Source organism: Somniosus microcephalus, chromosome 19, assembly GCF_052327205.1.
Source record: "Somniosus microcephalus isolate GS21.2 chromosome 19, FLI_Smic_1.0, whole genome shotgun sequence".
NCBI classification, from domain to species: domain Eukaryota; kingdom Metazoa; phylum Chordata; class Chondrichthyes; order Squaliformes; family Somniosidae; genus Somniosus; species Somniosus microcephalus.
The window spans coordinates 7,891,706-7,906,665 of NC_141005.1; the positions used below are offsets into that span (position 1 = coordinate 7,891,706).

A 14,960-nucleotide genomic window follows, 5' to 3' on the forward strand; every position below is an offset into this window, starting at 1 on the left:
GGGGAAATAGTTTTTCTGTATCTACCCTATCGAATCCTATTAACATATTTTAAACACCTCAATCAGATCACCCTTCAACCTCCTATACTCAAAGGAATGCAAGCCAAGCTTATGCAACCTGTCCTCATGATTTAACCCTTGGTATCATTCTGGTGAATCTGCGCTGCATCCCCTCCAAGGCCAATCGATCTTTTCTGACGTGCAGGAGCCAGAAAACGCTAGACATGAACTTCATGTTAACTGACATTCCCTTTGCATGCAGGATAGCGCGGCCGGTATCTGCAGGACCATTTTTATTTCCGGTATTTTTCTCAGTGAGGATAAGAACATGGTAGCAGTTGCTTCAAGTAGCAGCAGCTCTGATGGCTGCAACGCAGCTCCTTCCAAAGCTTTTGTATATATTCATCTTTTTGAATATTTTTGTTCCCTTTTTAAGTCTGTTTAGTTCTGCTTGTTGCTATGTTTGTATAATAAATATAAATTAAACGAGAGTTTTTGTTGTCCCTTGCCTCAAATAATTACTGAAGAATTGCGAGTCCTGGGCATTACAAGACATAGGATCGCAAGTCCAGAAAGAGAGCTCCGTCTTTGCTACGTAAAAGCTATGAATGACCATTTCCCTGTTTCTGTACATTTCTATTATCGATAGCTTTTAATCCTTTAACACTGATGTATTATTAGTGCACTATATTTGTCTTGGCTTAGAATCTAAGGCTCGGCCAATAACATCGTCCAATGAATAGTTCTGTTTTAAATTTCTGCTGGTGCTGGGTTAGCGATGTACACCGTAATTCTTCCAGTCCTGCTGGGACTCAGGAAAGGCCACAGCCCCACTAACCCTTAATAACTAGTACAAATGAAAGACCCTCGCTGTGTATGCAAATGCCCTGAAATACAACCTTTAATGCATCATAACCAAGGCCACGGCTTTAGAGTGGCTGAGTCCAATTTGGTTTTATTTATTACATAGAATATACAGCACAGAAACAGGCCAGAATATACGGCACAGAAACAGGCCATTCGGCCCAACCAGTCCATGCCGGTGTTTATGCTCCACTCGAGCCTCCTCCCGTCTTTCCTCATCTAAATCTATCAGCCTAACCCTCTATTTCCTTCTCCCTCGTGTGTTTATCCAGCCTCCCCTTAACTGTATCTCTGCTATTCGCCTCGACCACTCCCTGTGGTAGCGAGTTCCACATTCTCACCACTCTCTGGGGAAAGAAGTTTCTCCTGAATTCCCTATTGGATTTATTAGTGACTATCTTATGTTGATGGTCTCTAGTTTCCAGAGTGGATACAGAGAGAATGTTTCCACTTATCAAAACCTTTCATAATTTTAAAGACCTCAATTAGGTCACCCCTCGGCCTTTTTCAAGTGAAAAGAGACCCAGCCTTACTGCATAAGGTTATTATTTTTTACCAGTGTTTTGAGGATCATATTCCATGATTCTGCCTATTTCTCTCCTGAAAAATTGCATGCCGCCTTGGTCGTAACCCCAGAAAGAATGCAAACATTTATGAATTCAATGAAAATGTGCTTTAAAAAAAAAAAAAAAATGCCAAAGAACATCTGAGGTGACCAATGGTGGTTGTGGTGTTGGAGATTTTGGCATTTTGCTGAGTTACCTGGGAGGAGGGAGGACAGACCCTTTCCTCAGGAGATGAAATGCATTAGCAGAATCTGATCGGGTGGCTTGTTAATGTTTTGTGAAAAGAAACCGGCTTGATGGCTAAAGGCGTTTTTTCATTCCACATATTCTTATTCTTGTATTAACAATTAAAATGAGACTAATACATTAAAAACTCTAGGTAACACATTCATCAAACTAACACTTCACTGTTGGAATGTCAATCCTTATTAAAAAGACATTAATATTACATAGTAAGTACTGGAAAACCCCAAACTGCAGTCATTTTATAAAATGACGACTTAGCTGTCTCACCCACGCAATCTTTGCCATGTTATCTCCTGGCTCCTTGTGCTCCATTTGATTTAGTTCAAGATCCTTGTCCCTCTCCTTCAAATCTCTCCACAGCCTCGCTCTTCCAGACCTCGGCCATCTCCAGCCTAAAGTCACTGCACGCTCTCTCCACTCGTCCAACACTGGACTACTCGTTCTTTGCTCCGCCACCGGCGGCCACTTCATCAGCCACCGTGCCCCGTCTTCAAAAGACTCCTTACAACCAATGTTTCCACTAATTTATTTTTGGGCCACACGGGCCCTTTAACAGGCTGTGTGGCCCATTTAAAATTCTGCGCATCTGCGGTTTTTGTATTTCAAAGCGGGTGAGCCAGCTCCGCTCGAGCTCTAGAGCGCTGCACGGCCTTGCAGCTTAAAGGGAACATTGCTTACGACCCTTTTTTACTCTGGTTCCACCTTCTCAACCCCTTTTTTCTTTTCTCCTCAGCTTATTAGAAGGATATGCTGATAGAGTTAGGTGCAGTAGGGTGGGAGGAGACCCGTGTGGAGCATAAAACACCGGCACTGACCAGTTGGGCTGAATGGCCTGTTTCTGTGCTGTAAATTCTACGTAATTCATTGTCTACTCATTGTCCGCCTCCCTTTTAAAGCTCTCCAAAGTCTTTGCACCTGAGCATTATAGCAATGTAGATAGTTGTATTATTCAAGTGACCTTTCTCGGCCGAATGGCCTACTCCTGCTCCTATTTCTTATGGTTTCTAGGGACCCATTTGACACTTGACTTAAAAGTACAACTAACATTCTGCGTTTGCATGAGGTAGGTAAGTCAGCTTGGCCGTAACCCATTAAAAGCCTGGCAGTGAATCCAGAGCAGCCATTGCACTGAGACTGCTTTGCAAGCTAGTAGTGCTGGAGTCTACTTTGGGCAGTTCTTGTGGGCTTTAGTGATGATAAACACCACATGTTTCTCTGTTTTGACGGACTTGATTTATCCATGCCAAATTAATTTGATGCACTGAGTGCTTATATTGTGGTGCGAGTTACAAATTATGATTTCAATGCAGTGTGGATAAATGGATACTTCCACATTCTGATGATTTTTAAAAGCAGCATTTTGAGCTTTCGGCCTTAAAAATTGTGTTTGTAAAGGCTGCACCATTCCATAGTTTTAATTCAGGGCTACTCGTGAAGAGATCAATGTGTTTTAATCTTGGTAAAATCGAAGGCCTCTTCAATGAAAGGCATTGTTGGAATACCCACAACCTTCTCCGGCAGTAACAACTTGCATTTATATAGCGGTGTTAACGTAGTGGAAGATCCCACGGTGCTTGACAGAAGCGTGATCGGACTTAAATTGACACCGAGCTAAAGAAGGAGATGTTAGGACAGGTGACCAAATGCTTGGTCAAAGAGGTAGATTTTAAGAGTGGCTTAAATCAGAGGCAGGGAGCTTTAGAGAGGAATTCCTAGAGCTTAGGGCCTAGACATCAGAAGGTACGACCGCTAATGGTGGGGCGAAGGAAGGGAGGAATGCACAAGAGGCCAGGGTTGGGGGGGACGGAGAGTTCTCTGAGGGTTTTAGGCTGGAGGAGGTTACAGGGATAGGGAGGGAAGCAAGGCCATGCAGAGATTTGAACACGAGGATAAGAATTTTAAAATCGAGGCATTGGACTGGGAGCCAGTGAAGATCAGCGAGCACAGGGGTGATAACGATTTCATTAGGTTGTAAAAATCGCAATTACATTTTTCACAGCTTTGTATTTTAAAAAAAAGAAGGAACAAAAGTCAAGTACAATCCAAAAATGCATGGTGCGATCGTTTAGCTGGTAGTGGAGCCCTGATTCCAAAATGACATGCAGGCAGTCGGGAGCTTGGGTCAATTGTTCGATCAGGGTCGAGAGATGAGTTAATGAAACTTTCAGTAACTTTAATTGTGACATGTAGCTCCTTTTATATAAAAGAGATATAGAATTATGGTTTGCTTTAAAGGATGACCGTAAAATATTTTGTGGCTGGGGCCTAACCAACTATGTACAGAGAACAGGGAAAGACAGACTTGCCTTTCACGACCGTGGGATGTCCCAAAGCGCTTTACAGCTAATGAAGTACTTTTTTTGAAGTGTAGTCACTGTTGTAGGGCACACAGCAAGCTCCCACAAACGGCAATGCAATAATGACCAGATAATGCGGGGATATGTACAGGGAACAGGAGCTATTTGTGTGCTAGCTTGTCAAAGTACTAAGTCTTCCCAATAGATCATTGTATTAGCTAAGCTACCACAATTAGGTGAGATTTACTAAGAAATCCAGGATGCGCTTATAATGTTTGATTATCTGAGCTGAAGATTGCACTAAGCCATTTGCTGCCGAAATCAGCTTATGCTTTTCATATATTGGCTCTTGTAAAATTTGCTTTCGGATTCTTCATTAATTCACATTTTTGTGGCAGAATTACTTTTTTTTATCATTGCTATCGGTGAAGTTTTTTTAAAATAATTTTTTTTCTCTTCTAGGGTAGCACTCGCCCAAAAGAACATTGGTGATGATGCACCATGGCAGTGGTTCACAAAATATCCAGCGCCCACTGCAGAGATCCAAGTCGTATACAGGCGGTGAGGGGGATGAACAGACCGCTTTACCCCAATCCCCTGCCGCGGCGTTTGCTCCGGCCCTCAGCCCTGTGCCGCGCACCGTGGCCAGTCCTTCTGGGCCGCAGTCACCCAGTTACCAACTGCAGCAGCTCATCATGAACCGGAGTCCGGTATCCGCCCAGAACGTCAACATCACGCTGCAGAATGTGAGCCAAGTGATGTCCGGGAGCCAGCAAATCACCTTGGCCCCCCTTCCGATTCAAAACCCCGCATCCCCGGGGTTCCAGTACGGCTCGCAGGCGGTGGGGCAGCAGAGGCGGTTTGATCACGGGTCTCCGTCGTACATTCAGGTCACCTCTCCCTTGCCTCAGGTCCAGCCGCAGAGCCCCACGCAGCACAGCCCTGCATCCATGTTACAGAGCGTGCAACGGACGGGGGCAGCAGCCGCAGGACTGAGCATGTGTAACCAAAGCCCGACCCGAGGATTCGTGGACGCCAACGTGCTGGTCAGGCAGCTCAACCTCAGCCCGTCAAGCGCCGGGCACTTCGTGTACCAGGACCCGTCCAGCCTCGCGCAGATCACTTCGGGCGTCGGCGGGCAGCTGCAGCTGGCGGCGGCTGGGCCCTCTGCTTCCGTGTCGCGGGAGCGCAGACTCTCGCAGCCCCACTCCCAGACCGGCGGAACCATTCACCACCTGGGGCCACAGAGCCCCGCGGCCAGCAGCGCCATGCCGCCCCTGCCCAGCCCGAGCCACATCACCACGTCGAACCTGCCTCCGCAAATCAGCAGCATCATACAGGGACAGTTGATTCAACAGCAGCAGCAAGTTCTTCACGGCCAGCAGATGGCCAGATCTGTAAATTATGAAAGGACACCCATAGCCCTGACCGCTGGTGTAGGGCCGTCGGCTTTTGGGATGACATCCCCGCCACCTCCTTCGAGCCCATCTCGGAATACCGCCGCTCAGGGCCTGGCATCGGCTTGTCTGACTCCCGCCAGCAGCTGCGCCCCAGTCGTGAGGAAACAACCAAAGAAATTGGACGAGATTCCACCTGCCAACCCAGAGATCTCTCACCTGAGAAAGCAGTGTTTGGAGCACCACCTCGCTCAAATGGAGACTCTGAGAGAGACATTTAAGGATTGCTTGATTGAACTTTTCTTCCTTCAGCACCGTCAAGGAAATATGATGGACTACTTGGCGTTCCGAAGGAAACCCTGTCTGGCCTTGTTGGCGTATCTGAAGCAAAACGACTTGGACCTAGAAGAGGAAGAAGAGGAGGAGCTGTCCGAGGTCATTAATGACGAGGTAAACAAACAATTTACTATTTAGTCCAAAGACCATTCACACTTCCAGCACTTGTGACAACTGCAGGGTCAGAAAGTGGTTGCGTCCACATGTCTGGGGCAAGCTGACAAATTCTTCACTGGCGAGCACATTTATTCCGCTGTCTTTCAAGGCAGGTGAAATTTGGACTAAGCTCAAGCTGCTAAATAATAATTTAATAATAATTCAACTTTATTGTCATTGTACAATGCACAAGTACATGAACAACGAAATGTGATCTTGCAAGCTCCCATGAGTCCAGTACAAATAGCATTAACATTAAACGTAAATAGCACTGTCCTGGGAGAAGCAAAGCCACTGCGCCTGTGCGCGCCGCCATTCCATTTAATATTCATGAATCTGTGTGAGGGTAGAAATGTTGTGAAGTTTCCTGCCTCTGGACACTGACGACCACACTCCAGCCCTGCAGTTAACACGAGAATGGGAATCTCAGCCCGTCTCGCTTTGTTCAAGGGTCTATTTAGAGGACCCGCACGGATCATTTTCATCTTAGTCCTACCTTGGTGCCAAACCCATTTACTTCCATCCTACTCTCCTATTTTTTGAATGTTTCAACCAGTGTCCACAGGTCCTTATTCTTTAAGTTAACAACTCCAACTATAGAGAGGTTGCACACGTGGCATTTTCCTTGTGCGTTTCCTATGTTCTAATCGTGTCATTGCTTCAGCATGTAGTAATTAACATGATTTTCAAAAGCGCCAAATTCATTTAAGGTCATTAAAAATACGATTTCCTAATTGTACAGAATCTGACTGGAGTAATGTAAAATGTTAAACTAAATCAGGACTTTGGACCATTAAAAAAAAAACTCGACTTTATTATATTGTAATAGCATTCAGAGTAAATGGAGATAGGTGTGGAGTAAAGATATTATGTGATCTGTTAATTGTCACCCTCGAGTACCAGTGGGATTCTTTCCCATTTACATTATTCTTTAGAAATGTAAATTGGTGACGATTGTTAAATCTGTTGGTTTGCATGGTTTCTTTCTACATATCTTTGTTGAATATGCTCATTTTTGCCACCCAGCCTCTTGCTGATTTCCATTTAGCCACATCCAACATTATCCATCGTCACTAGAGTGTTGGTTTTCTGTTCAAGGGTGAAGGGAGAGCCAGGAATATTCTGCAGCTCCGCTCGCTGTGATGTTTTCTAAGGCCAGCTTTGGGATATTGTACACCATCTAGTTCTTCTTCTACACTTCTAGACATTTAATTCACGTAATAATTATGCGGTTAATATACTGCAGGAAAAATGTGGCCCCTTTTCTTCAGCAGTAGGGTGCACTGAGCCACAGGGTGGCGTTTGATTCTCGGACCACACTGATTTTGACCATGGCAATTCTTCACTGGGCATGCTTTGCCCATTCTTGGCAAAACCAGTAATCAAGGGTATTTTGATGAAGCGGCTCTACTTCATAGAACTTTGTGTGTGTGTGTGTGTTGTCTGTCTGTCTGCGTGTGGGCGCGTGCACACGTTTGTGTTGAGACAAATGCTAGAGCTAACTCCTTCCTTAAAAATTAGCTGGCAAAATCATTTTTGAATGCACTACAACCATTGGGAAAGACTCTGATGTGGATCTAAAGGGCTGGCAGAAATGATTTTCTTTTCACCGTCTGTATTACGTTTTTCTATTTCATATTTTATGATGAGTACTAAACCGCGTAAAGGTACAACTTAGGTTATGACTTGCAGTTACCAAATATTGTATAATGGTTGATTTTACTTGTTTCTTTGTAAGCTATTGTGAATGAGCCAACACTTGCGCACTCAAGTGTTTTTTACAGCTTTATAAATAACAATTTTATGTTTCTCATTTGGAATAAAAGATCGTTTCTGTTAAGTTCAGAAGTAGCTAAATAATTATTAAAACGTATGTTCAATGCTCATTAACAAAGTACACAGGTTGTGGTATGTTTAAACCTTATGTACGTAAATAATTGTAGGGGTGACTTTTAAAATATAACATTGCAAGTTTTGATGGAATTTGCCACTTAACCCATCGGGTGTTGTGCTACTTTCAGCACCTGACGTTGTGGACAGTACTTTGATTAGGTGCATTATATATTGGGCAAAAACAACAGGTACAAAAACGATTGTAGACACAACAGGGGCATTGGTTTTGTCTCTGGATAGAGCTGAAACTTCTGAATGAAGATTGAGATGTTTCTGGGAGGAGCCAGTGACTCTGTTGACAAGCTAAACAAATCCAGACAGTTTAATGTTGCAGTACACTGGTCTGGCTGCGATGCGTTCAAGATACAGAGAATGAAATTGTTTATTGCTGTCGTGCCTTGACTAAATCTTGGCAAGAGACTGTTTAGTGGTGGATTGGTCAGCACCTCGACGGCCATTCAACCCTTAAACAGGGCTCCGGCTAACTCGTTCAGATAGTTACAACTTGTTCCAAAAAAAGAGAAGGCTGAGGGGTGACCCAATTCTTTAAAGTTACGAAAGGTTTTGATAGAGGAGGCAGAGAGTGTTTCCACTTGTGGGGAAGAGCAAAACTAAAGGCCATCAATATAAGATAGTCACCAAGAAATCAAACAGGGAATTCAGGAGAAACTTCTTTACCCAGAGAGTGGTGAGAATGTGGAACTCGCTGCCACAGGGAGTGGTTGAAGTGAATAGTATAGATACATTTAAGGGGAGGCTAGATTAGCATCTGAGGGAGAAGAGAATAGAGGGTTATGCTGATAGTTAGATGAGGAAAGACGGGAGGAGGCTCGAGTGGAGCATAAACGCCAGCCTGGACTGGTTGGGCCTGTTTCTGTGCCGTATATTCTATATAACTCTATATGTAAAATTTCCAGTTCAATTAAAATCCGTGTTTTGGATTACAGAAGCAGGCACACTTGTGTTTGAGAGAGGTTAAGTAACTGTGTAACTGTTTGTAATTTGCACTTGCAGTACCCAGGCATTCTAAACAAGTTTACAGTATACTTAAGCCTTCAATGTCAAGTATTGCTTATTGTTCTGCAAAAAGTTAGTCTGATAGAAATTTGTCTCTGGGACCCAAATGTGACCCACCAGTAAGCTGACCCTACAGTTAATCTGTGCTCAGAATGTGATCATTGCCTGTTAAGGCCTGTAAATTGAAAGAACTAAAGACTTGCATTTATATAGTGCCTTTCACAACCTCAGGATGCCTAAAGCACTTTATGGCCAATGAAGTACTTTTGAAAGGTAGTCACTGTTGTGATGTAGGAAACAAGGCAGCCAATTTGTGCACAGCACGCTCCTGCAAACGGCTAATCCGTTCACTGCACCTTAGGAACAGTTGTAGCCATTCAGCCCATTGAGTCTGCTCCGCCAATCCTGTTAACCATGGCAGCTGTCTTTTTAATCTTAATTCCCTGCCTTTCTCCAATCCCTTAGCACACTTGCTTCCCAAGTAATTATTTTCTTTTTAAGCACCTCAGTATATTTTTCCTATGGCTTTCTGGGACAGTACATTCAACATTTGTTCAACCCTTTGTGTGAAGAGGTTTTTCCTAGATCTTCAATGTGTATTTATGTAGTACTATAAAAGCTTCTAACCACCCCTGTAATGCGCACCCAGTCATTTTATTCATTCATTGCTGTGCAGGTTCCTCTTGTGTAAAAGAAAATAAGTAAACACGTTTTAGTTTGCTAAAGGTGCATTTTAAAATTTGATCTCTGCACGTGAGCGACACGGGCAGAGCCGCATTTGTTGCCCCTCCGTTGTCGCTCTAGAGTTTTACTTTGTACACACAATATTTCCAAAGTCAAAGCAATGACAATGTATGATCCGAGTGGATTCATTCAGCATGTAATACGCATTCTGCTGCTGAATGTCACTTCACTTGCACGGATTGTGTGAATTGTGCTTTGTTATTTTCAATGTGTTATAGTGTAGGTTTTGAATTTTCTGTGTGTGCTGTTAACACCATCATTTGCAATGATCCTTGACTTTTGGTGTTTACTCAGTTTTAAAAGATTCCTTTGTTTCATTTGTTATTATCCGTAATCCTTATGTTACTTCCGCATGATCCATATTCACCCCAATAACAGTTAGTCGTATGGACTACTGCATATTATACATTGAATGCTTCACCCTTATATATTGCTGTATTTTTTTTAAGTCGAGATGGCTTTCAAATGAAGATCTTTTTTAAAACGAGTGTGTGAGTGCTCTTTAACGTAGTGAAACGTCCCAAAGTGCTTCACAGGTGTGTAATCAGGCAAAATTTAACCGCGAGCCACAGAAGGAGATATTAGGACAGGTGCTTAGTCATGGAGGGAGGTTTTAAGGAGCATCTTAAAGGAGGAGAGAGGGTTGGAGAGTTTTAGGAAGGGAATTCCAGAGCTTGGGGCCCAGCCAGCTGAAGGCATGGCCACTAATGGTGGGGGCGAAGGAAATTGGGGTTGTGCAAGAGGCCAAAATTGGAGGAATGCAGAGTTTTCGGAGGGTTGTAGGGCTGGAGGAGATTACTGAGATAGGGAGGGACGAGGCCATGGGGGGATTTAAAGACAAGGATGAGAATTTTAAATTTGAAGCGTTACTGGACCGGGAGCCAATGTAACAAGCAGTTATTCTCGATCCTGTGCCACATGGACAGGTACACTCTGTTGAACAGGCATACACACATGAATGCAGGATTGTTGTACCCATATTGATGAATAAAGGGGTTTGGCGAATTTCAGTAGAAGCAGGAATAACTTCTTGTTGCCCTAATTTTTGTGCCATCACGTGTTGGTTTCTGTGTAAGGAAGCCAGCAGTAGTGTCAAGCCATGGCCTCGGTAACCCATGTTTCTGGTACCCTTTACCGTGGCTCGTGATGCATTACATGTCTGATTTTGAGTGTCACTATTGCAGCTTTTATCCAGATGTCCATAAGATCCTAATTTATGTTCAGTGTAAGGCTATTACCATCTTTTGGCAGGAGATGTTAAACCTCAGGTGGGTATAACTGGTCCCCAGGCACTATTTGAAGAGCAGGGAGTTTTTCTTCTTGTCCTGCTCAGCATTGCTTCCTCAAGCAGCACACCACCAGAAACAGATTAATTGGCCATCATTCAGTCACTTACTGTTTAAGGAACCTTGCTGTGTGCATACTGGCTGCCACATTTGTACTTCAAAAGTAATGTATTGGTTGTAAAGTACTTTGGGACATCCTGGGGAAATGAAATGTAGGTTCATTTTACTTTCTTTTGAAAGATGGCTTTTGGTTTTCCGTTCCTGTGAAAGGCACTGGAGGTGAAATGGAAGAATGATATTTAATCTGAGTTGAAACTTTATTTTGCATAATGCTTTGGGTAATTTTATAAAAACAGAGCTTGAGTTCTGTGAAAGCATTCTGTTCAGACATTCAAAATTCATCGTTACTTTACTCGACTTCAGAACATCCTTTAGTTGAGACAGTTGCAGGAATAATTTGAAGCTGAATTTGCTGCACATTTTCTTGTAAAATAACCAAATCAGCAGCAATTAAAAAAGCATGAAATACCTGAGCAATAAAAGGTTCATCGTGTTCCATGTGGAGTCCATAATGAGTTGAAGTTTCATTGAGAAGCCGATGCTCATTGTCTGTTTATATTGAGTCTGTGGGGCGAGCTGTTAATCGTCGAGCTTGCTGCATTGCTGATGTACTGTTTCTCTCAAGTGGCGATTTTATCAGCGTGCTTATCCATTGTGATTGACAAAACAGTCTCGCAGTCCCAGTGCAAACAGATGGTTAGTGTCTGTTTGCAAACACTCGAAACCTTCAGTTGTTTTAAGTGGAATAGATTATACACTTTTCTGCGTGATCCTGTTTTTTTGAAGCATTATTAAAGAGAGAGTGGGCATTTGTATTATAGCACCTTTCACCCCCCCCTGGATAGCCCAAAGCACTTCACAGCCAATGATTTACTTCTGAAGTGTAGTCGCTGTTGGATAAATGTGGCAGCCAATTTACGCACAGCAAGGTCCCACAAACAGCAACGGTGAAGAGTGATCAGTTAATCTAATGGTGGTGGTTGAGAGATGAATGTTGACGAGGATACCAGGAGAGCTCCTTACTCTTCAAATAGTTCCATGGGATCTCTTGTATCCACCTGGACAGGCAGACAGGTATGAGTGATTTTTAACCAAATAAATTATTAACAGTTGTGACTGAGCTGTATAAGGAAGTGCCATGTGAAATGTTCATGTTCCATTCTAGTTTGGTATTTCTCTATTGGGTTGAATTTAAACTTCAAGAAATTCTATTGAGCACACAACCATATTCATGTACATTGGCTAGTTTCAACTGGGTCTCTGATCATTCCCGTCTCTTAGTCTCACGCTTATGATTCCGTTAAACCACTTGCCAAGTTATTTCACAAAGTAGCAACTCCAACCAAGCTACTCTAGCTCCTGGGGTGGTTATTATTATGCAGGACTGGGCAGCCAAAGGTGCTTCTGTAAGTCGTATCCTGAAACTAAAGGCTCTGCTGTAATGTAAGAAAAGCTGTCATGCATTGCCTTAATGTTTAATAATTACATTTTTAGCACCTACCTAATACTAGCCCTTTAAGTAAAGATCTATAATTTTCCAAGGTTAATATCCTGTGGCATTACACCCAGGGATTCAAGACCAGTGCAGTCTTCATGTGAAGCAGGGTTAGAAGGAAAGGGCTCCCGCAGACCTAATTTGGTCTGCATTTTAAAGTCATACATTCTGTCATTTTTATATATTACTAATGGATTATTAATTTATAATTAAATAGCAAAACTGACAGCAACTTGGGACAGAGAAGTAGAGTTGTTTGGAGAACTTCACTGTGGTATCAGCTGAGGAGGTGTTACAGCGCCACCCCCTGTGAGAGGTTGTAATTACAACGTGACAAGTTTACATAGGCAGTTTCCTATAGAAATTTCCAATAAATAAAGCTGACCGGAATTGTGCGCAGACTTAAGATTTTTAATATATTAGAGTTTCCAATCGGAGTAATTCAAACTATTGAAATATACTCAAATGTGGAACTTGCTACCACATACAGTGGTTGAGGTGAACAGCATAGATGCATACAAGGGGGAGTTAGATAAGTACATGAGGGGGAAAGTAATAGAAGGATATGTCGATAGGGTGAGATGAAGTAAATAGAGTGGGAGGAGGCTCGTGCGGAGAACACTGGCCTGTTTCTGTGCTATAAAATCCCCGTACGCAGAATATCACTTTTTTTTTTAAACTAAAGGATTATTTGGGTTTGGTGTCAAAGCCTGTGAACAGCTGAAATATCCACTTTCAATCTTTCTATAGATTTAAGTTAACGATGAGATCATCAGATTGATCCAGCATAAGAACTAGGAGCAGGAGTAGTCCATTTGGCCCTTCGAGCCTGCTCCGCCATTTAATAAGATCATGGCTGATCTTGGATGTGGAGAAAGAGGCTAGATGGTCAAAGCAACCCCTGGTCATCCCTGGACTGGGGGAGGAAAGGAGTGAGGCAGTATGTAGCTACAGAAATGTAATCTGGTTGGCCAAAAAAATTAGAAGAAATTGGGAAATCAGGGAAATTAACAACACAAGTAAACAACGGTGGCAAAGAGAATCCAATAGCATCAAAAGACTTGTGTGCTTGATGCTGACATGCATCTGTCATTGATTTTGTTGTAAAGTACCTTTAGTGAAGTTAAGGTTCTAAATAATTTGGCAATACTGCAGCACACTGCACTGGTAGTTTGACATGAGTAAATGGGTTTGCAGTATAAAGTATCTCGAATAATGTGCTTTTTGCAGACCATTTTTCAGTGCATTTCAGGTACTCGGATGAGTTATTGCCTCTTGCAGGAGATTGTGTGCCTGTGGGGTGGAATGGGTTTAATGGTGAGGGAAGCTTGCACCATGTGGGACGGAATAGATGGACCAGCTGATAATCTGAAAAGTCTAAATATTTTGAAACTTACACTTTGACAGATGTTGGGTTAATTTGAGGGCGTAGGACAAGGGGCGGCAGGTTTAGGGCCGATTATCAAGGGAGTGATCGATACTGGAATTGCCGCCTTGGTGCAGTGCTGGACACATTTAAGAAACAATTGGATGCTGCAGGGGGAAGTGTAGGGGGCTTCTCGACAGATGAACTAAATGGGCTGATTGGCCCTCCATCTTTAATTATCCTGTGATCTTGTCATTGGGTGAAAGAGGAGCATTTAATCTTTGTAGACATTACACTGATCAGTGAAAGGATTGCTTTACCCCAAACTAATTTGAACATCTGATTTTTTTTAGTGTTTCAAAAGTTAGAAAAGCTGTTTGTTGTCTAGTACTTGTTTGTTTTTTACGGACATTTAATATGGCAAATTGACCTCGCTGGTAAAATTCAATTGCATTTTTATCGAAATTAATGAGCAGAAAAAGTGCTAACTGTATAAATAGACTGAGTTGTCAGCCGATACCCTAACTAACGCTACAGGTGACAGAATGTCTCGCTCTCGAGAATCTGGCAATATCACTCTGATACTTACATGCGAGAGCTTCTGACTTTTTTATTATATATGAATATTTCATTGATAATGAGACTTTCACATGGTTCTTCTGTGTTGCAAGATTTACCCGACATTTATACGGTTTGACTGAAATAATATGTAATTACCGGGACTTGAGGTCTCAATGATGCGCACTGCTAAAATGAAGACCAATCGTTCTGCTTTTTCCTTTGCCCATAGAGTTAGTTTTTAGTATATTTGGGTGGTGATTTATTACATTTAATTTTATGGCTGTAATTAAAGTTGCCCTGTTGTAGTAAGTCTCAATGCTAGCAGTCGATTGCAACTTCTGCAATACAGAAGCAAAAGTGAAGTACAATGCAAGAAATTAATTTGACTGTTAATAAAAGCCTGTCGCCACCGATTGCAGATTAAAAATCTGTGGACTCTTTCATAGGCAGTTATTGCAGGTTTAAAACCAAGCATGCGGACTGCAGGTTTAAAACTGGAGGCTACTGCGAGTGATCTGATCTACCTGTAGTGGGACTGTTGACTGGAGGCTTCGTCTGCTTCTCTGTTTTGGACTTTTGGAGCATTGATGCGCGACATAGCTTCGAGGCTTCGTTCCATTTCCGAACCTAATGTTGTGTTGTGACAGCTGATGTGAAGGACTCTGTGATTAACTCC

General features: G+C 42.7%; 1 protein-coding gene across 9 annotated transcripts in view; it reads left to right on the forward strand.

The window, feature by feature from the left end:
• ep400 (E1A binding protein p400) overlaps positions 1 to 14,960 on the forward strand; it is a 164,821-nt gene that overhangs the window by 2,367 nt on the left and 147,494 nt on the right. For all 9 annotated transcript variants that reach the window (XM_086011917.1, XM_086011920.1, XM_086011919.1 and 6 more), the window contains exon 2: positions 4,436 to 5,820. In XM_086011917.1, the coding sequence (XP_085868043.1) occupies positions 4,465 to 5,820 (1,356 nt within the window). In that variant the 5' untranslated portion in view covers positions 4,436 to 4,464. The remainder of the gene's footprint in view (positions 1 to 4,435; positions 5,821 to 14,960) is intronic.